Source organism: Aegilops tauschii, chromosome 6, assembly GCF_002575655.3.
Source record: "Aegilops tauschii subsp. strangulata cultivar AL8/78 chromosome 6, Aet v6.0, whole genome shotgun sequence".
Taxonomy (NCBI): domain Eukaryota; kingdom Viridiplantae; phylum Streptophyta; class Magnoliopsida; order Poales; family Poaceae; genus Aegilops; species Aegilops tauschii.
The window spans coordinates 106,390,618-106,418,187 of record NC_053040.3 but is presented as its reverse complement, the minus strand read 5'-3'; the positions used below and the strand labels follow the sequence as shown (position 1 = coordinate 106,418,187).

At 43.1% G+C, this 27,570-nt stretch overlaps 2 protein-coding genes across 3 annotated transcripts; both read left to right on the top strand.

Annotated features, from left to right (window-relative positions):
* Positions 1–726: 726 nt before the first annotated feature.
* Positions 727–17,633, top strand: LOC109747652 (DNA-directed RNA polymerase V subunit 1). Of its 2 annotated transcripts, none has more exons than XM_045229748.2 (19): positions 727–866; positions 3,186–3,276; positions 3,472–3,598; positions 3,707–3,822; positions 3,916–3,972; positions 4,718–4,891; positions 5,659–5,817; positions 5,910–6,065; positions 6,564–8,294; positions 8,389–8,564; positions 8,668–8,743; positions 8,833–8,960; positions 10,315–10,472; positions 12,226–12,500; positions 13,248–13,421; positions 13,498–13,638; positions 14,719–16,166; positions 16,286–16,394; positions 16,830–17,633. In XM_045229748.2, exons 2-19 carry the CDS (start codon positions 3,190–3,192, stop codon positions 17,379–17,381), a joined length of 5,844 nt encoding a protein of 1,947 aa, XP_045085683.1. In that variant the 5' UTR covers positions 727–866; positions 3,186–3,189; the 3' UTR covers positions 17,382–17,633. The 2 variants fall into 2 exon arrangements, with proteins under 2 accessions (XP_045085683.1, XP_020162274.1); XM_020306685.4 differs by lacking the exon at positions 727–866 and adding an exon at positions 1,625–1,915.
* Positions 17,634–19,402: 1,769 nt separating this feature from the next.
* Positions 19,403–26,482, top strand: LOC109747654 (uncharacterized). The gene is made up of 8 exons (XM_020306687.4): positions 19,403–19,768; positions 20,672–20,736; positions 20,818–20,916; positions 21,463–21,510; positions 21,601–21,670; positions 22,301–22,372; positions 22,750–22,866; positions 25,787–26,482. The coding sequence occupies exons 1-8, from the start codon at positions 19,550–19,552 to the stop codon at positions 25,955–25,957; spliced, it is 861 nt and encodes a 286-aa protein (XP_020162276.1). The 5' UTR covers positions 19,403–19,549; the 3' UTR covers positions 25,958–26,482.
* Positions 26,483–27,570: the final 1,088 nt, after the last annotated feature.

Genomic DNA, 27,570 nt, shown 5'->3' with positions numbered 1-27,570 from the left:
ACTGTGGTTCATTCCTTCCATGCCAACCACCTATGTTCCATATGTCTCCTCTGGCACCCAACAAATGCCGTGCTGGTACATGCTTTCTAGAGTGAGGTTGATAAAGACCGAGGGTAAGTAAAACATCATTGAGCAAAGAAAATTGACGTGATCGGCGACGAGGCACCACGAGGACCTCCCGTCGGTAACCCTCCATATATAACAAGCTCATTTGCAGTTCCCGACGAAGAAAACTAGCCTCCTAGTTTTGAAGCCAACGCATAAAAACTCGGAGGAGCTTTGTTCGATTCTGTTTCCCTCTTCCTCCAGGGTTGTAATATTCGCTCCCACCTCCGCTGGTGTGCTTTCGTTGCAATTGCTTCTCTTTTTTGGGGTTAAGCTTTTTATTTGGCACCTCATCTCATGTTACAAATCTAATTGCGAGTACCTTTTGATCTATTTTTATCAAATTTCGTGTCATTTTACACCCAAGTCAAACGCCACGAGTAGGTCAATGCCTCCATGGCAAGACTCTCGTAGGCGCCGGAGGAATCAAGGCTAGATCGGACGGCTACCATTTCCCGAAATAGACAGAAGAGGCTATCATGCGCGGGACCGGGCGTGGAGCACACACCGTATCATTTATTTATGCATCATTTTGGCGTGTAGAAAAGGCAAATCTCTATCACCCCCTTTCCCCCTCCGCTTGAGGAGTGATTAGGGCGAGTCTCCATCCTCGCCATCCACCATCGTTGGCGTTGAGGCCGTAGGGCCTCCTCCTTCTCATGCCTCTCTGGTGGTGTGAGGGGTGGAGACCCCGATGCCTGAACGCTGGCCCGCCGATAGGTTAGGGTTAGGGTTTCATGGCGGCGGCACTGGCCCAATGAGTAAGTTTCCTCGACCTTTCCTATCTTGACGATGTCGTTTACGGCACCCTCGGTTGCTCCTGGGCTTAGATCCATGCCGTCCTATATGGACGGCGATGCTAGGGTTTGCAAGGCATGTCAGCGCGGCGGCGGCGACTTCCCTTTGTGGTTTGGTCCTCGGTACGTCATCCGGCGCTGTCGCGAGGCGCGCAAGGAATAATCTAGATCTGACACTTAGATTTGTGACTCTTCTGGTTACGGCGGCTTTCTTCTTAAGGGCGCTCCATCCGCGACCAACAACGACGTGCCGAGAAAGACGGCGAACCTTCGACGCCATTCCCGGTGATTATCGGTGCTTTTTTCCGTAAAATTACGCGAAGGCCGATCGATGTTTTTTTAATCTCCTTGGTTGAACAAGTAAAATTCCTCCATTGCACAGCAACGAGGTCCATGATTTAGCAATTTCGAAACGCTTGATGGTAATATGCTACTCCATAATTGCCATGAATATTTGCCAATGTTTGGGGGTGCGTAAATGTTTTTCGCTATCGCTAGAACTGAATCACTGCCACCGGTCAAGCCAGCCCGCCCCCCAACGGCGCGACCGAGCCGATCCGCACCGACGAGCCTACCCGCCGCCCCACCGACAGGTGGATCCCGCGCTCCCCTGCCCCACCGCCCAGCGAGGAGGGTCAAACGTGGGCGGGCAACGGAGCCGCCGCGCGGGCACGGGCGCGGGCGGTAACCTCACCTGCCACCTGCTCTCCTCTTCTCTCCCCATCTCTCTCTGTGCCTGCCGGAGGGGCGACTGCTCAGTCCCCACAGACGCGGAACGGCACACCTCCACCTCCACTACCACTCCCCCCTTCCCCACAGTAAAAGCGAGCGTCCTCGGTCCCTCCTCGGCGTCTCCGAGGCGCACTGGCCGGCTAAACCCTCTCCCTTTCCTTCCTCTCTCCGGCCGCTCCGCCGCTGCTAGGGTTTTAGGGCGCCGGTTCGGGGAAGGCGGGCGCCCCGGCGGCGGCGACGACGACGACGGCGGGGGCGGCGCCGGCGAGGTGGAGCGTCTGGTAAGCGCGGGGAGTTTTGTTATTAATCCGGGGCCGGGGATTCGATCCCATCGCCGCAATGCGGGCCGGATTCCGGCGATCGGGGGACGGGCCGGTGGGTCCCCCGGAACGGGGTTCTGGTTTTGGGGGCGGGTTTTGGTCTGTTCATGTGGTTCGCGTCTCTGCGTCTGTATGAAGTTGTGGTTTTTTTTTAAAGAAAAGGGCTCTTGCCCCGGTTCCATTTCATCAGAAAATGATACCACAGAAGTATCCTTATTACAGCTCGCGGGAGAGGATTTGACCCATCCTTCCGGCATAATTCTCAGAAAAGTTTTCACCACTTAACTCACTAACTGCTAAACTGAAAAATAGATCGAAAACTCATACTTCCTTTTTTCTAACCCCCGCATACATGGTCTCTACGATCACCCTTCCAGCAGTATACTGCTGTCCACGCCAGTCCATCCTTCTGCCCTTTTCTTTATCAGGTACTGCAACCACAGTTCTTTCTTCCTCAACCTGGCTCTGGCCAGATCAGCAGGGGAGGACGCCTGGCCGTCTCCCATAGTGAAGAGATGAGCCTCTCCACGCGATCTCTTGCAGCCTCTTTGCACAAGATCTTCCATTGATCGCAGAAACCTGCAATTTTTCCTCAGAATCACCTGCACACCCATCCAGGGGACCTTGTTAAAACACATATCATTCCTGCTCCTCCAGATAACTCAGAGTGTAGCTGAAATAAGCATATTTTCAGCTTGCAGGGTTTTGTGTTTCTCCCACAACTTAGTCACATTATCAAAAGTAGGCTGGGGCATACACCCAGATATGATATGAATATTCCTCCACACCTCAGTAGCAATAGCACATTCAAAGAACAGGTGGTTAATATTCTCATACTCAGAGCAAAACAGGCAGGTAAGATCATCTAAGTGTTGTCTCTTACTCAAATTACTCCTAACCAGCAGCTTATCATGAGCAAGTAACCACATAAAAGATATGAATGTTAGGAGGGACATGAAGCTGCCATATTTTTGGGATATTTACAGGACAGATCCCTCTAAAATTAATCATGCCATACGTGGATCTGGTAAGCGCGGGGAGTTTTGTTATTAATCCGGGGCCGGGGATTCAATCCCGTCGCCGCAATGCGGGCCGGATTCCGGTGATCGGGGGATCGGCCGGTGGGTCCCCTGGAACGGGGTTCTGGTTTTGGGGGCGGGTTTTGGTCTGTTCATGTGGTTCGCGTCTATTAACTGTATATTATGTGACTGGTTTGTCCCTTCGGTTGCAGAGCGATGGAGGAGGAGGACCAATCGGCAGTGCTGGTCGCTGAAGGTGCCATCAAGAGCATAAAGCTCAGCCTCTCCACCGAGGAGGAGATAGTAAGTTCTTCTTCTTGATGATTTTACTCTCGGTTTTGCAGAGATGCATGCTGGGCTAAAAAGACTGTCAATGTGATCTCTCAAGTTTGAGAGAGCTGCCTCTGTTTCATTAATATTTGATTGAAATCAGTAATTTTGATCGGTCTGCGAGGTTACTTTGAACATTACTAATGTGCAAAATTTTGTGTTCTGCAGTGTACCTACTCTATAAATGACTGTCCTGTTACTCATCCTAGTCAGCTTGGGAATCCTTTCCTTGGCTTACCACTGGAAACAGGCAAATGCGAGTCATGTGGTGCCACGGAAAACGGCAAATGCGAAGGTTCTAAAACTACTTCTCATTAGTTTTTCTTCATGCCCCAAACATTGTCCTTTAGCAGTCCAGGATCCCTTTTCTCTTGTTACTAATAAAATCAATATGACCTTCCAGGGCATTTCGGGTTCATTGAGCTGCCTGTACCTGTATATCACCCGTGTCATGTCAGTGAGCTTAGGCAACTACTGAGCATGGTATGTCTGATGTGCCTTCGTATCAAGAAAGGAAAGGTATGTATTGGTCAAAACAGCTTAATCTTACCATGTTATTCTTCTATACTGATTTCCCTGTTTCGATCTAAATCTTGACATTTCATGTCTCAGGTTAAACAGAAGAATGGAAAGGAAAATGTGTCGGTAACGGCATGTCATTACTGTCGGGTACTTGTCAACCTTAATACTCCCTCCGTCCCAAAATTCTTGTCTCAGATTTGTCTAGATACGGATGTATCTAATACTAAAACGTGACTTGATACATCCGTATTTAGACAAATCTAAGACAAGAATTTTAGGACGGAGGGAGTATATTCTTCCTACGCCTTGAATTTGATAGATGCCATACTTCACTGTTGGACTGTAGCACTGAGGAATATATATATATACTCAAGCAGTAGCCATTTATGTCAGTGTTTTGAATTTGACCTCACTCATATTTAGTCCAAGTATATAGGTAGGTGGTCTTTAACTTAACCAAAAGTCCGGTAGGAGAGAGCATATCCCACACCTCTTGTTTTATAGTGTTGGTTTGGTAACCTTGAGTATGATTGCAGGTTCTTGTTCTTTTTTTGCTTTTCAAATCGAAGTTACGCACATAGGTGCTAATTGATTGGAAGTTCTTTTCTTTAGAGAAATGGAATGCCATGATAGTGTACTTGATTCAGTTTTATTTTGGTATGTGACGTATTGTCACCAGAATTTACTGTACTTATAATTCCTCTTATGCTACCTATTCAGAATACTACTGAAACTTGGAAGATATAACCAACAACCATGGCATCAGAGACTATCACCAGTGCCATTATTTTTATTTAAATCAGTGAATGGCTTCCTACTTTACAGCATGTCACTACGACAAGTGCGATCTGGATGAGTGTCAACTGATGTTTCTCATCTTTATTTCTTTTAGGGTCTCCCGGCACTATATCTGAAGGAAATCAAGACAGAAGATGGTGCATTTCGTTTAGAGTTGAGAGCACCCCCAAAGAAACACATGACAGAACGCTCTTGGGACTTCCTAAACAAATATGGGGAGTTTCACCATGGTGGAGCCTCTCACTGTAGGACATTGCTTCCAGTAGAGGTAATAATTTCACCTTGTTCTGTTTTCAAGATGTTATTGTAGCTTCTTTGGACAGTAAAGATCCAGATACACCCTTTAAGTTTGGGAAGAACTATGCTGTTTGAAACGTTCCGAAAAATCTCAAGAATAGGTGATGTGTGCACAAGAGGTACCGATATGTGAAATATATATTTGCTGGTACCTTTCTTTCTTTTTGTTTTTCTGGAGGAGTACCCTATATGGCCAAGGCGTTTGGAGATATGACTTTGAGGGTATCTTGTACCCTTATCTCAAGTAGTACAACCCGCAGGAATTTCCCAGTACCTTTTGACGCAAGAACACAAATCGCTGATGGGGGCTGCAGATTGTACTAGATCGGACGTCTGAGAAGTGTCGCTGGATAAGACTAGCTGGTGCACATGCCCAGATAGATGTTCTGTTTTTCTGTTTACATATTTACCAGATGAACTACATTTTCTCCCTGTCTTTCCACGTGTGAGGAGCTTTCATCCCTTGATAAGGTCAATTACCTTTGAATGATACGTAGGGTGGTATATTCCGGAATGCATTTCTATACAATTACAATCTGTAGGGTGGTATATCCTGGAATGTTAATCTCATGAGTGACATCCATTCTTTACCCCCCAAAACATGGTAATGCCTAAAGTAAGGATCACAGTACCTGAGGCCCAAGGGCTAACAATTACTTGTCCCTTGATTATTTCTTACTGAGTCACCAGTTTTTTGTATCCAGCAACGTACTATCTCATTCCTGTATTATTTGCCAGGCTTTTAATATATTAAAGAAGATTCCGGATGACACGAAAAAAAAGCTAGCTGCACGGGGATTCATTGCTCAGCCTGGATATGTAATGAAATATCTTCCAGTGCCACCTAACTGCCTCTATATTCCAGAATTCACAGACGGGCAGAGCATCATGTCCTATGTGAGTTTTCTTCTGTGCATTTCCTGGATCTTTGTAATTTACTGACTGGTTTATACCTACAATATCCCATATTATTTTGCTTTTTGTTTCAGGACATCTCTATATCTTTGTTGAAAAAGATACTTCAAAAGATAGAGCAAATAAAAAAATCAAGATCTGGTTCCCCAAACTTTGAGTCACATGATTCTGAATCAGCTGATCTGCAACTTTCTATTGGCCAATATATACAGCTCAGGGGAACTACAAAGGTATGTGTCATGATTTTGAAGCAAATTACCTAATTATTCATATTTAGATGGTGCATGAATTAAATAGTTGCAAGTAAATGCTCAAATGAACCAATTTTGAGTCTGACGGTTCAAGTTTGCTTCTAAATCATCACCTAGTTAAAAGTTACAGGATTACAATTGGTTCTATGAACAGCATGAATTCTTTTGTGTATTTGACAAAAAGTTAGGAATCTTCACAATATGATTGTGTCTAATCCTCTTCTGAGTGTTAACAAATTTCGACTTTCCATAGAATCATACAGAAGAGCTTTCTGGGCACTTGACCACATATTTTTTAACCATCAGCATTAGAGAACTCTGGCACCTTCGCAGTATTCTTGGTGTGCTGATGAAAGAACCATCTCCTAGTGATTGTTTATCAGAGCCATTTGCATTTATTTTCTGACCAGATTCATTTATGTCTAGTTTAATCGTGCTTCTTTTGATTCATGGAAACTCGACTCTTTTGTTTTGAAGGGTCCTCAAGACGCAAAGAGATTTGCAGTTAGCACAGATTCATCTCATTTGTCAACAAAGCAATGGCTCGAAAAGATGAAAACACTTTTTATCAGCAAAGGATCAGGATTTTCATCACGCAGTGTACTTACTGGAGACCCGTATATTGGAGCAGATGTAGTTGGACTGCCTTCTGAAGTGGCAAAAAGAATTACTTTTGAAGAACAGGTTACAGATATCAACATAAATAGATTGCAAGAGGTTGTTGACAAGGGATTGTGTTTGACTTATAGAGATGGTCAAACAACATATGCAATCACTGTAGGATCAAAAGGATATACCACTCTTAAAGTGGGTCAAACGATCAGTAGAAGAATCGTTGATGGTGATGTTGTGTTCCTTAACAGGCCACCTAGTACTCACAAGCATTCTCTCCAGGCATTTACTGTATACATCCACGATGATCATACCGTCAAAATCAACCCCCTTATATGCTCTCCTCTTGCAGCAGATTTTGATGGTGATTGTGTGCATATTTATTATCCTCAGTCACTTGCTGCTAAAGCGGAAGCATTGGAACTTTTCAGTGTGGAGAAGCAACTGACTAACTCACACAACGGAAAAGTAAATCTCCAGCTAGCGAATGACAGCTTGCTTGCTCTGAAGCACATGTCTTCTAGAACCATGTTAAGCAAAGAATCAGCAAACCAGCTGGCAATGCTCCTGTCGCTTTCTCTTCCTCCCCCTGCTGTGGTCAAGTCTAAGCCATGCTGGACAATCGCACAAATAATGCAAAGTGCGTTGCCAGCAGAATTGACTTGTGAAGGGGATAGATTCCTAGTTAGGGACAGCACTGTTATAAAACTGGATATTGACAAAGAATCCGTTCAGGCCTCGTTTTCGGACTTGGTGTCCTCCATTCTTGCTGTTAAGGGACCAGGAGATGCGCTCAAGTTTTTGAATGCGCTGCAACCCCTTCTGATGGAATTCTTGCTTCTGGATGGCTTTAGTGTAAGCCTGCAAGATTTTAGTGTACCCAAGCCTTTGTTGGAAGAAGCACAGGAGTGTATTAAAAAGCAGTCTCTTGTACTGGAGCAGTCAAGGTGCTCGAGTAGCCAGTCTGTGGAAACAAGAGTTGACAACAATCTGAAGGATGTCAAACAACAAATTGCAGATTTTGTCGTGAAATCCTCTCGTCTTGGTCTTCTAATTGACCCAAAGAGTGACTCTTCAGTGTCAAAAGTTGTTCAACAGCTTGCTTTTGTTGGTCCGCAGCTCTACCGCGAGGGGAAGTTCTATTCAAGGCGTCTGGTGGACGATTGCTTCTCAAGTTTTGTCAATAGACACCCACCGATTGAAGATGGAGTTCAACACCCACCAGAGGCGTATGGTCTTGTGCAAAGTGCATATTTTCATGGTCTCAATCCTTATGAGGAGCTAGTACATTCTATATGTACAAGAGAAACTATTGTCCGCTCCTCAAGAGGGTTGACAGAACCAGGAACTCTGTTCAAGAGTCTAATGGCCATCTTGCGAGACGTAGTTATATGCTATGATGGAACTGTGAGAAACATCTGCAGCAATTCAATCATGCAGCTGAAGTACAAAGAAGAAGATGACACAGATTTTCCAAGTGCTATAGCTCCTGGAGAACCGGTGGGTGTCTTAGCTGCCACTGCTATCTCCAACCCTGCTTATAAGACTGTCTTGGACTCTTCTCAGAGTAATAATACTTCATGGGAGTTGATGAAGGTAACTATGTTGTAAACTACTGTAATCACTATTATATGCATCGGTATCTCAAGCTATGTTGTACCTACTGTTTAACATGTTCTTAAACCAACAGGAAATACTTAAGACAAAAGTTAGCTATAAAAATGATGCGAAGGATCGAAAAGTTATCCTGTTCCTGAATGACTGCTCTTGCCCCAAGAAATTTTGCAAAGAGAAGGCTGCTATTGCAGTGCAGGGTTGCCTAAAGAGAGTCACACTAGAGGATTGTGCCACTGACATCTGCATCGAGTATGTATTTTCATGCCGTCAATTCTAGTTACTTCTATACATTCTTTTTAGTATTTGTTGTCATTTGCGCCAAATAGCACGGATATGACATCTGCATTTTCAGGTATAAGAAACAAGTTAGTTTAGATGCAATTTCAGAAGCCACGCCAGCATTTGTTGGCCATATTCATCTTGAAAAGGTATTGTGATGTTTTTTTAGCTTTTCACATACAGGCTGTGTTTTTACAAGTATATATGATGCATATGAATATGTATGCATTTCTTGCAGGCACATTTAGAAAAGATAAACGTTAGCACTGATGAGATTCTTCAGAAATGCCAAGAAGTTTCTGGGAAACATGCCAATAAGAAAGGAACTCTTGGTCACCTGTTTAAAAAGATTACTTTCTCTACTTGGTAAACTTTTTATTCTCTACTCTGCATTGGGTTTTCTGTTACATCTTAGATACCATGGCTATTGCTCAGGACTGAGGTAGGCCTCATTTTAGCTGGTAGTGGTTACTGGATGCTGGTGACATGCTAATTTTGCTTCAGGGTATTGTATACTTGTGTTGTCTTTGATCAAGATGGGTAATACCTAATATCTCAACATGAAAACTGAATTCTTAATGTTGTCTGTAATGTTTCCTTTATGTTTTTATACATAGATTCTTTAACATGCTCTCTCACATGCATGTGTACCGTGTTGTAAACACATGCTGTGAATACCTTAGATGAAGACAAGATGTGGAAGATTATGTTAGGAAGTGAAGTGTTTCGGGATAGGGCGTTACGTCGATGAAAGGGGAAATAAAAAATCTAACCACCGATTCGGCATCCCAGGATTAAAACTGTCACCTGTGTGTGGGCTAGTGAGATTGACCTATCTGATAAATAACCAACTCAGAATGAAATACTGAGGCGGCGAGTGAGAAGATGGCTAACCTCAATTGTAGCCATATGCACTCTTTGCTACCAAAATATCTTCACTCCATTGAAGTAGTATAGCTGTAACAAAAAAGAAGGGAAAGGTCGATTCTGTAATGATGAAAATATTTTCCTACTGGATGATGATACTTCATATTCCGTCCAACTGCAAATAATGAAACCTTTTTAGCTGTATGCACAAGAATCAAGTTACACACAAAATGATTTTCTTTCACACGAAATTACTTTACTGCCCTTCAGTGATTCCTACACAAGCTAGCCCTTTCTCTTACATAATCAATTCACTCTTGCCGTTTAAATGTTAATTCCAACCCCTAAACATGACACCAAGGGTATAATAAAGGAGTAATCATTGCCAGTTATAGAATGACTTTATATGGAGAAGTCTAAATGGCTGCATGGACTTATTTGTGATCAGAGGGATAACTTTGTATTTTCTGCATGTTCTTAGTTTAACATGAGGTATCTGCTCTATAGCAGTGATACTAAAACATGCTTAAGTATGGTAGAAATTTTATATTTTCTTGGTGTTGCACTATATCCATTGTCTATTTGCTTCCTACTCAATGCCCAAATCTGTTTTTAGTTATTCATACCAATGAACTGGCACCCTGCACCCGTGTGACTGGAGCTTAATCCATTAATGTTATAATGGGGATTTGTCTTGACACAAGGAGCTTCAGTACATTATCAATTGGGAACCACCTCTTTGTTATGTACTATTCAGTGTTACCACACTTTTGTCTGTTTAACACGACATAATCTGTGATTGTGGATATTATTAAGGTTGATCTGATGGATATTTTTTCCTCAATCTTGGCAGTGATTGTTCATTTGCGCAGAAGCCGGGTGATGGGAAGGTTCCATGTTTGCAGTTCTCTTTTTCTGAGGACATCCCTATGTTATCTGATTCCGTTGAGAAAGCAGTGAATGTGTTAGCCGATTCTCTCTGTGGTGTGCTTCTGGAGATAATCATAAAAGGTACTGTAAGCTGCAGAAACTAGTCAGCCATGGAAATTTCATTCACTGCATATTTTTAAATTACAGTCTTTTGTTAAAAAAAATTGGTTTCTCCTATCTTACTGGATGAAAGATCTGATGTACTGCACTTCTTTGATTTGTCAACACCTGTCGTATATATATTAGAGGATTTCATGCGTATAGTCGGTAGTCGCCTATTACTGTGTTCTTGGATGAGGCTATTGTTTTCAGTGGACTGGTGGTAGGGCATTCTGAGTTCCTGTGTTTAAGATGCTTAGGGCCAGGTACTGAACTCTGAACACACTAAAGAACCAAAGCAGTAAATTTGTGACTAATGTTTTCAAGTGTCTACTCCTTTTGGGTGTCCTCCCATGCCCTATTTAGGTGGCCTTTGTTTGGGCTGCAGCTAGTGATTCTAGATTCTAGGCCTTCCAAAATCAAAATCTGAAACAAACACATCAGATTCCTATCGAGCTTCGTAGAATCGATTCTAAAAAATGAACTACCAGACGAGCGAATCGGTAAGCTGCAATTTTGGTGATTCTGCCGATTCTGCAGCTTCCCACAAAAGAAAACGATTCGTCCTGAGCCGTTGCCCCTATTTGCAGTCCAAATTACAACCAAACTGCCACCGCAACCTTATCCAAGCGAACTGTCCCAGCAACTAGTCTCTCCTGCCGCCGCCGCTCTCGCCCCACCCATGGTTGTTGCTCGCCCCGTCCTCCTCCCATCTCTTCCGTCCGATCCCGCTACGGACAGCCGCTGCTGGCTCCCGCCTCCATCCTCCCGCAGAAAGCACGAGGGGGACCATCCCGAGATGGTCTGGCCGGACGTCACCCCGTTGGGCCGAGCATCTGCTGACCATGGACACCGGCCTCCCACAGGGACTCGCCAGTCGTCGTCTCCTGTGGCGCCCATGGGTTCCTGCTGTGCGTCTGCCTCCCACGATCTCCGTTGCTACTCCCTGCGTGGACTTTTACCTGGGATAGCACGAGGTGGGGAAAGCACGGCCGTGGCAATGCTCGCTGAAGCCATACGTGTACAGGTGCCTTTCATTTGCATGATCTTGTGAGAAGAATATGAGATCAGTTAATTTGCACCTAACTAGTATACTTGGAAAAACAGCTAATTTGCACTGAATCAGCATATAAACGTCATGCTCAGCATTCAGGGACATTACTGACATTTCACAACCCTTGCAGTTCCTAGAACTATCCAACAGCAGGGTAAACAAACAACCAGCTTCTGATTCTCAGGAATCCACAATCACAACTGATTTTCAGGAATCCACAGCCAAAGTGATTCTCAGGAATCTGTAGCCCAAACAAAGGGGGCCTTATACCTGCATACTTTGATGATGAATACATATCCTTTTATGCAATAGATGCATGCCATTCAGCTGAGATTTTATAATGGATTTTTTCCTTGAAAAAGAACTGCAAATTTGTCAGTGCAACAATACAACAGATTTGCCAACTAGTTGACATGCAAACGGACGATTGCTGTCTGGTTCTACAGAATAATAGCATGTGTCATATGGCAATTTGCTGTTCCATTTCATTTTCTGGTCCACTGATTTTTTTGTTGCAATGTTATGCGTAAGAAATTAATGTATATATACTCAACTATCTTTTTCTGTAAGGGGATATTAAAGATTTTATAATTAACAATTTAGGTGGTGTTCTACCAGCTTCTTCTCGTAAGTGTGCGAAGGATTCTCCGCTCAAGTTTTTTTTTCCCATTTGCTCTGCAGGTGATCCTCGAGTTCAAGAGGCTAAAATTACGTGGGTTGGGTCTGATGCAACGTCTTGGGTTAAACATACAAAGAAGATATCAAAGGGTGAGCCAGCAGTAGAAATTATTGTTGAGAAAAAGGAAGCTATGCAGAACGGTGATGCATGGAGAATTGCCATGGATGCATGTATACCAGTCATGAACCTCATTGACACACAAAGGTCAATTCCTTATGGTATTCAGCAAGTGCGAGAACTTCTTGGCATATCATGCTCCTTTGATCAAGTTGTTCAGGTTAGCCTTGCATTTATTTGCAAAAGCTTGAGAGTTTTTTTTTTTTTTGTAAAAACTGAAGTGACAAAGGTTTCAAATACTTGGTAGGAGTCCTGTTTTTTCCTTAACTTAGGATGATCTTTGCAAAATAATCTTTTTTTTCCTAACACAAGTTTGACTGCACCTGTACCACTGGGACTAGCTAAAGTTATTTGGTTTGTTAAATATGGTTTTCCTGTAAATACTGTACCGAAGCTTATAGTAAATACCAAACTAATCAAAGTTGATGTAAATTAAAAAATGAGGCATACTTTTAGGAAACATGTAATGTCTGGGTTAAGAGAGAGGGAGGGAGGGGAGTGGGAGAGAGATTGAAGGCGAGGTAGAGAGCTCCGCTGTGGTGTTTTGGTGGGTGGCTAGGCGGCGTGAGTTCTATTTTTATACCAAACCAACTGAGGCCATATGGTTTTCGATTTTCATGCATACCATAAACCAAAACCATACTAAGTGGATGGTTTGGTTCTGTTTTTTGGGTTCAGTTTCGATACTGACATCGTAAATTTATCGTTCATTTAAATCTGACATGTATTGCTGCCTAGCGATTTACCTTTCATCCTGTTTGACTCAAGTGTTGTAACATTTATTATGAAAAGCGATTCTGCTACAACTGTTTTCTGGTTTTTGATTTGTGCCGCACCTGTTGTCAACTTCTATCTTTATTTACATCCTATTTCATTAGATATTTTTCTTGCTTGATCTTTTGTGCAGCGCCTTTCGAAAACCATGAAGACGGTTGCTAAAGGAATTCTGAAGGACCATTTGGTTCTTGTGGCAAACAGCATGACATGCACTGGGAACTTGAATGGGTTCCACAATGGTGGTTACAGGGCGACCTTTCGTTCATTAAAAGTTCAAGTACCTTTTACAGAGGCCACCTTGCTTGTAAGTTCATTTTGAGATTTCCTGATTTGTTTTATCACCACATACACTATGCTGATTTCCTGATCTTCTTTTGTAGACCCCTATGAAATGCTTCGAGAAGGCTGCTGAGAAATGCCATTCTGATTCATTGGGTTCTGTGGTCTCATCCTGTTCGTGGGGCAAGCATGCAGCACTTGGTACTGGGTCATCTTTTCAGATTCTTTGGAACGAAAATCAGGTAAGCTAGTTTTTCAACCCACTGGAGCTTACTATTCATATCAGTAATGCAGCTTGAGTCAATATTTAGTGGGGGTAAAAAGGTCTTCAGATGGCAGGGCCAATCAACTATTTTCTTTCTTACTACAAAGATAATAATTTGAATGTTGCTATAAAGCCATTCCACTGCATGATCCAACCATGTGAAATTACACTTCTATATTTTAGCTAGTGGAGTGGCCTGTGCATTTGCACGGCTAGATTGACTACATATTGTAATATTTTAAAATTTCACAGTCTACTGCAGAGTGCAGAGGTGACCGCATTTGTCACTTGCCCTGTTGCACTTGTGTTTTTTATGTACTGCAATTACATACCTCCATATGCTTATATGCATGTGCATCTTACTCCTATTAGTTGACTTATTGTTTCTCCATCTGAAGCAATGTAATTATTTATGTATATTAATAAAACTACAAAAGGTGCTAGAACTTTTTCGCATCCCTGATATTCAACGCCAAAAGCTGACCACTTAAAAGAAAAGCCAGCAATGTAAATTTTTGGATTATTACATTTGGCGCTGTGAGGTCAGAGTGCAAATAATTGGAGCATGTGATAGGCTAGCAAATGCTTTGTTTTCTCTTTTGTGGCATGCATGTCAATAGGTGCTTTGTTTAATGAACACTATTTTCAATATGGTTGGGTTGTGCTCATCTATGAGGCAAAGGCTGAAAGCAAAATTCTTCTGTTTTCTAAGAAAGCAAATCAATAAATGCATATACTACATCACTAATTCTGCAGCAAGTCTTGTTGTGTTGGCGAGTCCTTGTTGTGTGTATGTATTATTCTCTTATCTGACTCATGGTTGATGCATACTGATGACCAGAGACCTTGTCGCTGATGCATGCTAGAGACCTTCTTGAGTATGCATGCATGGTTGCCTCTATCCCCATGGCATGATTAACGGTTGTGATGTACTAATAAATAGATGGTCCACCAGATCAATGGCTCAATGTTTCACTTTTTTTGTTGGAGTTTCTAGTCTATGTCTCTATTTTTGACACTGCTTTTAGTATATAAATAACATATTTGACCATCGCAGCTGAAAAGCAACAAGGAATATGGTGATGGCCTGTATGATTTCCTGGCCTTGGTGAGGACCGACCAAGAAAAGGCTGCTTACACATTCTTGGATGATGTGGACTACCTTGTTGAAGACAACGCAATGGATGATATTTGCTTATCACCAGAAATGGATGGGACCCATGGTATGCCCACTTTTGAAGATGATCCTGAACAGCAAAATACTGAGAAGGACAGCTCATGGGAAAATGGCACAACGGCGGGTGCAAGCTGGGAACGAAATGCAAATGCTGGGAATGATTCTGGTAACTGGGGAGGAGGCTCAACAGTGGAGAATGATTCCACTGATTGGGCAGGCTGGGGCACTGGACCTGCAAATGACAAAAAGATTGTATCCGGAGAACCAGCTGAACCCGACACTTGGGCTGACCAGGGTGCTAAAAAGGATACGGAAGGAGGCTGGAATAATGCAGCTGCAGCTGCTGACACAGGAGCTGCAAAACCAGCAGAGCAAGACAAGTCATGTTGGAATGCGCCCCCAGCAGTGGAGAATGATTCCTCTGGTTGGGGAGGCTGGGGCACTGGAAACGCAAAGGACAAAAATATTGCATCTGAAGGATCAGCTGAAGTCGATACTTGGGCTGATCAGAGTGGTAAAAGGGATACTGATGGAGGTGGTGCTAACTGGGACAAAATGAAAGTGAAGGATCACAATATGCAGCAAGACCAATGGGGTCATGTGCCATCCCAGAATGTTGATGCACAGGATGATCCATGGGGGAGTGTAGCAGGTGTGGCTCAACCTTCTACCGCAAAGCATATTGATGCACAGAATGATTCCTGGGGGAGCGTGGCAGCGAAAGCTCAAACTTCTACTGCAGAGCCTATGGACGCAGGGAATGGTTCCTGGGGGAGTGTGGCAGCGAAGGCTCAGACTTATACTGCACAGCAGGAGTCCTGGGGTAATGTGTCTGCTTCACCATCAGATAATGCGTGGGGTGCTGCTCCAGTTTCCCAGGGACCTGATAACTCGGATGCAAAGCAGCCAGATTCTTGGGATGGCTGGGGTTCTGCTGCTCCAGTTTCCCAGGGACCTGATAACTCGGATGCAAAGCAGCCAGATTCTTGGGATGGCTGGGGTTCTGCTGCTCCAGTTTCCCAGGGAGATAATTCAGATGCAAAGCAGCCAGATTCTTGGGATGGCTGGGGTTCTGCTCAAGCCGATGACTCGAGTACTGATAAATGGAAGACCAATGCTTCTGGCAACAACAAAGGCTGGAAATCAGATGGATGGGAGGCCAAAGAAAACCGGAGGGACCAAAGAGACAATCCAGGCAGGCCTCCAATAAGACCTCCTGTTGAGAGGCCACCAAGGCCACGGTACGAACTGCCAGCTGAGGCGAAAAAGGTTCTACAAGAAATTGAACCCATTGTAACAATGGTCAGAAAGATCTTCCGTGAATCAAGGTAAATTATCTCACAGTTTACTTGTTTGCTTTGTGTGCTTCATGGTATGCCAAACAGTTATTTTGTTTATACCATCTTATTAAATATATTTGTTTTTACCATTATCTTAAATGTTGCAGTGATGGCATAAGGCTTCCCCTGGAGGACGAAAAGTTTATCATAGAAAAAGTTCTGGAGCACCACCCTGAAAAGGAAAAGAAGGTGTCTGGTGAAATTGATCATATAATGGTATGGATTCTTGTGCTACCTTTTGCCTATATATATATATATATATATATATATATTAGTTAGACACCTTTAGCTTTATTCTGAAGACAATAAATCCCTGAGTTGTTGTGATGAGCTGCTCCATCTCTCTAAAAACTTGGCCACCTGCTGACTCCACTTGCCTGCTTGCCACAAAATAACTACTACCTGACAGTCTGTTTCTAGCACCACTCGCTGATAGCCCTTCTCAATAGCTAGCATTAAGCCGTGAGTTTCTGCAGTTGTTGGATCAACAATTCCCTCGTGTATTTCGACAGTAAGCAGCCAAGAGTTGTCCTTCAGCATTCTGAGCTACTGTTCCCGTTCTGGCAGCTCAACCCTGAGATGGAATGTGTTATTGTCTGACGCATCATAATAAAACATGCGAGATCTTAACGGCCTCGTTTGATTTCGCAGGTCAACAAGCACCACGTTTTCCAGGACAGCCGGTGCTTCTATGTTGTGTCATCAGATGGGACCCAAACAGACTTCTCCTACATCAAGTGCATGGACAACTACGTGAGGAAGAACCACGAGGAGCACGCCGAGCTCATCTGCGAGATGCACTTCAAGAAGCGCAACCGCGATCGACCACCAACGGTCGACGGAGCCGCGGCACCAGCCACTGAAGCCGGGGCGTCTCAGCCGGCTCCGGGTGAGGACTTGGAAGCCGCTCTGCCAGGCCCACCGCCAGGAACTCCACCTCCTACAGCGATCACCCAGCACGAGACTCCAGCTTCTCCGGCTGCGGCTCCAGAAGATGATCTGCCTCTGCCTCCTCCCCCTCCACTGACCCAGCATGAGGATGGAACGCCAGAAGATGATCTGCCGCTGCCTCCTCCTCCTCCACTGCCCCAGCAGGAGGCTGGAACGCCAGGTTCAGCGGCAGCGGCAGGAGCCGTCGATGACAAGTGGGCAGGGGCCGGCGATGACAAGTGGGCGGGAGGCGCCGATGACAAGTGGGTCTAGTGGTTGCTTAGGGTTTCGAAATGAATTGAACTGGTTGTACATACTGCTCGTAGCGTCCCGTGCTGAAAAACCTTTCTGCTTGCCCTGACAGACTTGATGTAGAGGGTTGGTGGCAGTAGCCGTTGTTAGACCTGATGATGGGCTGCGTTTCCAGTCGTATGCGATGCGTCTTCCGGATGAACCCTGTAAATTCTGGGAGGTCGCCCCGTGTGCTGCCTATGGTAATCGCGACTAGTTTCGACCCTTGTTTGATCTCCTTGGTTTCTGGTTTGGTGTGCTGTGTTTGTTTACTTCCTCCGTTTCTTTTGGGCCGTAATATCCGGGGACGTTCGCTGGAAGCGTTTTCCCCCGTGAACCCATGCCAAATGAAGTAAAGTTGCCATGGCAATTTTGCAAGAATGGCTAAGTTCGAAGGCGAAAACCACTGGAGAAGAAAAAAAATGCCGTTTGGAGGTGTTTCCTAAAACCTCCCTCTCGGGAACGTTCCCAGTTTATCTTTTTTCCTTTCTTTTTATTACTTTGTCATGCAAGATTTGCCTTAAATTAAACTTTGTAAAATTTGATCAATTATATATAAAAAAATTCCAATACCTACAATACTAAAAATATATGCAAAATAAATACAATACGTTATGAAAATATATGTGATACAACTTATATACAGAGTAAAAAGAAACAGGGAAAACAAATTCTCTGTTATTGCTTGCAAATGAGATTTGTGTTACACTTGGGCCAGCAAAACGTTTTCTCTCGGAAATGAGTTAAGCAGTGTGTGTCTTGTACTCCCTCCTTCCCGGAATAGATGGAGTATAGTTCTGTTAAAAGGTCAACTATTTCTAAGTTTGATCAAGCATCTAGAAGAAACTATCAACAACTACAAATTAAATGAACACGTTATGAAAATATATGTGATATTTATTGATATTGAATTAGAATTGTTTATCTTCATATTTTTGTATACATGCTTGCTCAAACTTAAAAAACATTGATTTTTGACTGGGTTATATACCATCTAAAGAATGGAGGGAGTATTGTATTGTATCTAGGGGTGAAAATTCCATCTTTTTTGGATGATCTAGTTTAAGAAAACAAAACATATGAAAAGTATGCATGTATTGCAATAATTCTAGTTATGGATTCCATCATACAGATCAACATGGGGATAATGTGTCCTCGTCTAATCAGCCCCCCACCCCTCCCCCGAATTTCACCAGTGGGTCCCACCCTTTGATTTTCTCCATAACCGGCCACCTCGTCTCGTAATTTTTTCCCCGTAGCCTCGAGTGGGTGTAGCATATTTTCATATAGTGCCATGATCCTGATGACAACAATGGACACATGTTTTTGAGGTGTTAAAGTTGCTTGGAGGAACACCCGGAATCATGTTATGCTTGTGCACAAATTGCCAAGGAGCATGACATGATGCTCGAGGGCACCCGGATCATGTTACACGTGTTTCCATGTTCGTTTTCGCTTTCACTAAGAGATGCAAAAGCAAATGTGGTTCGCTTTCCGATTTATACGCCCTATTTGTATTTGCCCCATCGTGTAAATACATACCACTTTAGACCTTGTTTGTTTAATCCTCCTTCCAAAGGGATTGGAGTGGATTGGAGAGGATTTTGGCTTGTAGGGGATCTAATCCCCCTCAAACCCTGCCATTCCCCTTCAAAAACCACCTCAATCGAACAAGGCTTTATGGTGTTAAGTTAAACAAAAATTATTTGATATCGTTGGGCAAGTCACTACTTGACTTTTATCCTTTCAAAGAAAGGCGGGCTCGACAAGGTGTCTATGACCAGAACTCCGCACCTCGAGTTTTCAGTGGACCGCGTGAGTGTGTGCTTCTACATTCTAGTTGGTATTTTGAAATATTCAAATTCACTTTTGTGTTTTCCACACTGAACTAGCCTTTGTGCAGACACTCATAATGTCCAAAAAAAGAAAAACTTGTAATGATCTCGTCGAGCCTTCCGATCCCGATCCGACGCCCGAGAAAGCCCGACCCCGCGCCACCTAGACAAAAGAGTCGGCCTCGCCTCCTCACACCCCACTCGACAGGCTCCACACCGGACCAGCTCGCCGCCACCACCGCCCCGCCGCGTCCCGCGCCGCGATCAACCGCCACTCCCTCCTCGCCTCTCGCCGGCGGCCTCCCCGCCACCGCCATGCAGGCCCGCGTCGTCGTCTTCCCCATCAGGGGCCGCGCCTGGTGCTTCGCCCGCCCGCGCCCCGTCCTACCCGCCACCTCCGCCTCCGCCTCCGCCGCGGGCAGCGGCGCCCTCCCGCCGCCGCCCACCCTCAAGGACCTCTGGCTCGGGGTCTCCGCCGGCGGCCGCACGGCGCCCGAGAACGCCGAGGCCGTGGCCGACTTCGTCGCCGACAAGGTGCTCGACGGAATGCCCCCCTCTCCCCCCTCCTCCGCCCGCCGCATTCATCCTTTCGCTATGCGTTTCTCCTAGCCTGTGCCTGCGGTATGCGGTCTTAGGTAGGAATGAATGAACCATATGATCTCGGCAGCTCCAGCCGAATGTTTTTGGTTCACTTGATGTGGCCGCAGCAAAACCGGCTGATGTTCTTGTTGATCCGATGATGCTAAGCCGTTCTGGATCTCACCGTGGCTACGGTTCTATTAATTCGTAGAATTTCGTTTTCCAGTGTTTAGTTAACATGCATTGATATGTACTGACGTTTTCAGTTGAAATCATTCCCTCCTTGCTACGGCAGAATCTGTTAAGAACACTGAACCTTATTGTGAAATGCCATCCTCCACATATTAGTTTCTAGTTTTCTACTGTCACCATGTTGAGAAATGCTATCCTCCACAGATTAATTTCTAGTTTTCTACTGTCTGTTCATGCTTGTAAGTGAGATGTGATATACTTGGGCCTCCACAGGTCCTTTCTTCAGCAGGGAAATGCATTATGCGTGAGGTTTATTTTGTCTAAGGGTGAAAATGGTACAGAAACAGAGTCTTTCACAGGCAAAATAAAATAAAATAATGAAGACATAAATGGGATGACGACTTCCGGTTGAAACACAAATGGAAGTGAAATTTCTGGATTTACACGTGGAAATTTCTGTTTTGTTTATGCATGTATGCCGTCCTCATAGACAGCACATAGCTCCGTCTGTTTCCATGTCGTTTCCACTCTACCTGTATTCCTCCATAGTAAGATCCATTGCACTAAAGCATGTGCCACTGTAACATGTTTAACCGAGCAAAAGTTACTCGCTAGGGAGAACCAACTATTGATTGAGTAACTAGCATATGTTTTTCGGGTGTGCAGATGAACAGGGCATGGATTGGTTTCGGCAGCGCGCCAGAGGGATCAGTAAAGAGGCGGATCCACAGGTCGGGCGTTTAAGATTTGGCGTGTGTTGTGTGGAAGGGCGTGGCAAGATCGATCAGACGCTGAGCTTTATTGTGGTGCAGCTTCGGGTTAAAGCTGCTTTCGCGGGTGCGGCCATCAGAGACTCTGTTGAAGTCACTGACCAAGGATGTCTCCATGCTTGAAATTGTCCACCCTGCAAGGTGAGTGGTGATAGCTTGCGTTATTGTTTCTTCATGGCTGTAAAATATGCTTGCCAGTTGGGTTGTATTTTTCTGTCTTTGGGTTTGTGGTGTTCAAATAGTTGGAAGGTGCTAGTGCTTACTGAGTTGGTCTTGTATTGCATATCTTCTGATGTTTGTGATTCTGAATGTAAATAGTACTACCTCCGATCCATAATAAGTGTCACTTTTTTGAACTAGCCCGAGTTCAAAACAGCGACACTTATTTTAGATTGGAGGGAGTATCTGTTATTACTGGAGGTACATAAGTAATATGTCATTAGCAGGGAATATGCATTTCCGCCAATGATAGAACTCGTCAACTATGAGCAGGAGACAGACATATGTATATATATTTTTAGTATATTTAGGTGGGTTCTGTATGATGAACTTTGTGCATATATCTGGCTTCAACAATTTTTGCAAACTTGTCTTTCCCCTGCCATGCAGTTACCTGGCATTTTTGAACTCACATGCCTTTTCTTACCCCCCTAAGTATTTATTCTAAATCATAATTTGTAACTGCAGTATAAATCCTCGTCTCGTGCGCCGACGCCTGCGGCACATTGCTGTTAGGTGATTGCTTTATGACCTTACAAGTGTATTGTTTAGTTCGAATTAGATATTTCCTGACACCTTTGTCTCTATATGGTTTTTGAGTATTAGGGGTGCAGCTATTCACAAAAAATATCTGTATGGCAGCATTTGCATGCTTCCTGTAACGAGCGTTTTCATGGTAAGAATTCAAGTGTTAGCTACAATCAATGAAAGTGTGCCTATTGGATTTATTCAAATGTATTCCAAAGATATTGTTATTTTATATCTGTCGTTTATTTTACTGCCGTTAAGAGTTGATCAAAGATATCATTAGATCTTCTTTGTGATGGTTACATCATTTAAATATTTGTTCTTGCTGCATTCTAGCCTTCTAGGTTGCGCACATGTCAGTTGGTTGAGGTCTATTACTTGAAGCAACTTCCTTGTGTGCTCGCTCTACTTTGTGGCTTAGTACTTCAGATTAACAAAAGGAAATTAATAAGGTCATTTTGTGTATTGTCAAGATTAGAGAACCACATTTAGGTTTGTGGAAGTATGACTTACATTCACAATGTTCATTCAGTTAATGAAAGATGAAGTCATGGCATGTATTGTATGCTGATTGTTTTTGTGGAATTGTGGTTCGTTCTATCCAGTGAATGGTTTAGTAGTTAATCATTTAAGTATGTAGTTATTGTATTTAATTATGCTGGTTACTGGTTTTACCATCATCTGGTTAATCAAAGGATCTGATTGTATGCTGCATTGTTGTATTTTATTACGTAAGACAAATAACTTTCATAACAGAACACCCTTTATTCATCTGCAGGTACTCCCTTTGCCAAACATACCATTTTTTTGGACGCTGTTTCGAGCTTATTCTCACTGGCGAGCTCTCCAGGTTCAAAACATGTGAAACATATTCCAGTTTGTTTGAATTTCAATTTGTGAACATATACTCCCTCAGAAGTCAGCACTGGTATGTAGTGTGTAGGGCACGATTTGTGCACAAAAATTCCAGAGGATATAAACTATAGAGGGCATGCAAGTCAAATACGTTATTGAAAGTCTTGTTTGTTAGGAAGGGAGTTATTGGCAATGACACAGTTGCTACTTGGTGACTGTTGGACGGAGCTATACTGCATTGCATGTCTTCTTTTGTTGCTACTTGGTGACTGTTGGACGGAGATTACACTATGACATACGTACATAACAAATCTGTGTGAGCACTACATGAATGAAAATATGTTTGTTTTTTTGACATTTATTTTGATGCAGGGAAGCGAGAGGCTCCACTTGCTAGTTTCAGACTGCTCAGGTGAAGGGAAAACCCTTCTCGAGAAGAAAAATGGAATGAGTACAAGAAAGGATGGCGACTCACAGTATGCTCCTTGGGTAAGTTGACTAACTTCAAAATGAGTAAAACCTTCAGATTCATATATCCTTGGGGTGCCTCTGGCAGTTGGTCATCTCTTATTTGTTGTTTGAATTAAAGTGGGTTCTGAACAAATAATGCCATGAACAGCAACATGTATATTACCATCATTGATGATTAAACATAGGACCTCTCATTACAGATAAGACATACTATTAGCTAACTGGGTTCTTATCACTTACCTACTGTGACCATATTAAGAGAACCTGGAATAAATTTCACATAATTGATTTAGACATGTGTTATACTCAAATATGTCCACTGAGTTATCTTTTTAAATATACGCTCCTAGGAATTGTGCAAAAGGGATTTGTGGAAGTATTTAAACTAAAACAATTTATCTACTTGCATAGAGTTCTTCTGTTTGACCTTGGGTGCATACCAGCAAGCAAGCATATGTGTACACAGAGAGTCATGGATGACCATGGCTTTGGATTGACGAATTTATGTTATACTCCCTCCGTTCCAAAATAGATGACTCAACTTTGTACTAAAGTTAGTACAAACTTTGTACTAAAGTTAGTACAAAGTTGGGTCATCTATTTTGGAACGGAGGGAGTAGCTTTCACCGGTAGCTATTTAATTCAAAAACTGATGAGTATTTTTTGGCATGCCAGACTTCACCTTATAATAAGAAATACTCCCTCTGCAAAGAAATATAAGAGCATTTAGATCACTAAAGTAGTGATCTAAGCGCTCTTATATTTCTTTACGGGGTGAGTATTTGAGTAATCGTCACAATCAGACAATCAGTTACTTTAGTATTACCTTTCTGTAGTTCGTATAGTTGTTGACTTGTTATACACCTAATGAGTGGTGTGTACAGTTAACCTGTCTGGATTATATACAACAATGATTAGGTGATTGGTGCAACCACTTGTTCATCTTACATGGTAATCACAGCACGATGATAAAGATGATATTTGCACCTTGGCCTGAAGTACTTACCGGTTTTGGCATAGCTTTCATAGTGAATTTATAGTTTTCTGGCAATCAAGCGTGTCGATGTTTTTCTTTTTTGGCATGTGATGTAACAGTTTTGTGTTAAATTTTAGAAGTGGCATCCTCATTTTTACTGCAATTAACCCTGAATATTGTTTGAATGGGCCAGCAAATATTTAGGGTTCCATATTTAGCATCATAAGATGATTGTGTTTGGTATGTGCGTTTGTTTAATATAATATATCTCAGCAGTTAGGTCCAAGTAAGACATTGGGGTGTGGGGTAATGGTTGTTTGCCAGTCTACTCTTTGTTCGTTCTGTGGCCTCAAGTTTATCTAGATGAGGTTGTTATATTTGAATGACTTTATGTTAGGATAGTTTCAGTCGGGTTTTCGCCCTGCAGCAGGTGTTTTGATGACGAGCACCTGCAGTCGGTTTCCCGGCTGTGTGTTGAACTCACTCTCCCCTTTCCCGCCTCCTTTCTCTGGTCGTGGACAGATGTATTTCCGTTATTCAGTTAATGGAAAGGGGCTCAGAAAATATATATTTGAATGACTTTTAGCCCTCGTTTGCGTTTTTTTCTTTCTGTACTCTGAGGTGTGTGTTTTGTGCTTGCATGGTTGCATCCTTCTGATATCATGCCAATGTAGCCTGACGTGTGACTAAAATTATATTTCAGTGACTTGTACCATGCATGTCATGTCCTGAATGGTAAAATGTATATAGTATAAGATTACACAATTGAAGCATTGATGATCAAACATGGAACCTCTCATCACACATGTGATATATATAGTATAAGATTACACAATTGAAGCATTGATGATCAAACATGGAACCTCTCATCACACATGTGATATACTGTTAGCTAAACTGAGTTCTTATCACTTACCTACTGTGACCATATTGAGTGAACCTCGAGTATATTCACAATGAAGTTTTGTCAAAAGGTTCCATGGAGGTTTCTTCGGGCCGCTTGATTGGTCTAAACATGCTGCATCTTCAAGTATTACGCACCCAAATGAGATTTGTGGCACGAAGTAGTTCAATTAAAAAAAGTCATCTACTTGAACAGAATTCTTCTATTTAGTAGGCCTGATTTGTTTGACCTCGGGTGTATGTCCTTCATACTTAGATGCAAGCATGTGCTTACACAGAAAGGCATGTATGACCATGACTTTGGATGGATGAATTTATTGTTAGTAGCTTTCTTTTGGCATGCCAGACTTCCTGATAGAACAATCAATCATTGAGCAATCATCACAATCAGACAATCAGTTCTGTTAGTATATCTTTCTGTAGCTCATGCAGTTTTTAACTTGCCTAATGGTTGGTGTGGCCTGCCTGGGTTATTTAACTTATTATAGTACATCATTAGGTGATTGGTGCGACTGCTTGTTCATCTTACATGGGTAATCACAATAGTGAAAAAGAGGATACTTGCACCTTGGCCTTGAGTAGTTACCAGTTTTGGCATAGCTTTTACTGCGAGCCTGCGAATATATAGTTTCTCTGGCAATCAAGCATGTTGATGTATAACTTTTAGTTGAAATATAAAAACGATATTTTCAATTTTACTGCAATGAACCATGATCTTGTTCCCCACAGAGTTCATTGTTTTTCTTCACTTATTGGAGTTCTCACTTCTCAGCGCTCTATAACCTGCCCCCACTACGAATGGACAGACAAATCTTCAGAATTCCATATTTAGCATCATAAGATGATCAATGTTCTGTAATATAATACAACTCGGGCAGTTTTGTCCAAATAAGAGTCATTGGGTTGTGGGGTAATGGTTGCTTGCATGGCTGCTCTTGCGCCCCTCTTATCATATGCATGTAGTCTCATGTGTGACTGAAACTCTATTTGAGTGAATTGTAGCATCTATCTCATTTCCTGGATGGTCAATTATCTTACTGTGGTTATTTCATTCAACAGAACTTTCAGCCATCACAGAAGCTCGATGGGTTCCTTGAGAGGAGAGGCTTGGATGAGGGTCTGGATTGCGACACTATTTCAAGGATATGCCAGACGTACGACTTGGACAAGGTTGATGTCCTGAAGTACAGGGATCTGGAGTGGCCTAGCTCAGCTTCTCGCACTACCTAGGGATTCTTTGCCCACCGATGTCTGTACGGTAAAACAACTCTACTGGATGATAACTGCTGGAGGGTGATCAGGCTGGATCTTTTTTGCTTGGGACATGAACATTTAACCGGCATGGCGGATCATGCGGTGCCCGCATTAATCTGCCGCTAGCTTAGAAAGCTGAGAAACGAAGAGGACCTCTGAAACCGTAGCAACCCCATATGGTGACCCCCGTTGCTCTGTACCCAGAGTGTAAATAGAGTTTGGTGGTGACCTTCTACACCTGCCGTTTCTTTACCATTTCAGCACCTCTCGGTGATAGGAGTCCGTTTGCCTGCTCAAGTCAACAGCTGGGTACTGAGGTTGAACATGACCTTTCTTATTTTTGTTTTCTTCTGTCTATGCATCTGAATTCTGAATCCATCTTCGGTCAGATCTGAATCTTGCCAGGATCTTGTCTCTGCAAAGCAAGCAGAAAAGAAACTGGTCTTTATGCTGATGTGTTTGTGGTGATTTTCACTTTGAAGACCAGCTTTTTATTGCTCATCTTTTGACTGATCCAACTCTACTTACTAGTACATCTTCCATCGATTGCCATGTCATATCAAGGGTTTTTTAGTTGGAAACGCCGGCTGCCAACTAAACAACGAAAAAAGTTTCGAAAACGACGTCGATACATCATGGGTTTATTGTGTATTGAATCCTTAGACGGACTCGTGTATATGATGATTTAAGTGCGGTTGCAGTTAGCTGCTGGGATTGGAGTAGATCGAGACACGGCCGAGGCCAGCCAGTTACCGCCGGCCTCTGCTGTGGAGCCTGAAGCACACAGGGGCAGCCGTACGTGCTGAGCGCGACGTCTCTTCGGCTATCTTTGTCGCAAATTGAGGACTTTTTTTTTACTGTTTTGACCCATTAAAGAAAGTTTAGCATGATTTGACCATATTTTGAAACTTTTGTTGGATCTGACCCATTTCAAAACGCCAGCAGCCGTGGCGTCTTGGTTACACTGAAGACGCCGCGGACTCCGGCGTCTGGCCCTGGCCCACCTTGCGACAAAGCAAAAGGTAGACGCCACAAACCTTGGCCTTTAGGTCCGAAAGTTTAAATAGCATGCATGCTTGTAGACACACATACGAACGAGAAGATCAAAGCAAGGAAGTCGCCGTCCCCTGAGCCTTTCTGGAGGCCACGGCAATGCCTAGTGCTACCCCACAAAAAAAAAGCATGTCTAATGCTAGTGCAATCGATGCGTTCGATGGCCGTGCTTTCCTGTCCGAGCCAACCAACATCATGTTGTGTATGTACTCGTATGCATACATATACATGTGTATGTACATCCTGATCCGACAAAAACCTTCTGAAGAGACTTCAAACCTATGTGTAAAAGCATCAACAATCAGACCTACCTCCGTCTTGATTTATTGGTCCCTTTTATATTTTATGCCAAACTTTGATCTTATATTTAACCAATAAAGTGTTGTTGCATGTGACAAAAAATGATATCATTGAAAGCTATGTTTAAATAAGAATCCAACAGTATAATTTTTTGTGATGTGCACTAACATTTTGTTAGTTAAATATATGGTTAAAATTTAGCACAAAATACATGTTCTACTACATACTAATGTTTT

Bases quoted from the DNA above. Each gene is read 5' to 3' on its own strand.
- LOC109747652 (XM_045229748.2), top strand. From the start codon at position 3,190: ATGGAGGAGGAGGACCAATCGGCAGTGCTGGTCGCTGAAGGTGCCATC. The intron at 3,277-3,471 runs GTAAGTTCTTCT...TGTGTTCTGCAG, and splicing joins TCTCCACCGAGGAGGAGATA to TGTACCTACTCTATAAATGA. The intron at 6,066-6,563 runs GTATGTGTCATG...TTTGTTTTGAAG, and splicing joins AGCTCAGGGGAACTACAAAG to GGTCCTCAAGACGCAAAGAG.
- LOC109747654 (XM_020306687.4), top strand. From the start codon at position 19,550: ATGCAGGCCCGCGTCGTCGTCTTCCCCATCAGGGGCCGCGCCTGGTGC. The intron at 19,769-20,671 runs GTGCTCGACGGA...TCGGGTGTGCAG, and splicing joins CCGACTTCGTCGCCGACAAG to ATGAACAGGGCATGGATTGG. The intron at 22,867-25,786 runs GTAAGTTGACTA...TTCATTCAACAG, and splicing joins ACTCACAGTATGCTCCTTGG to AACTTTCAGCCATCACAGAA.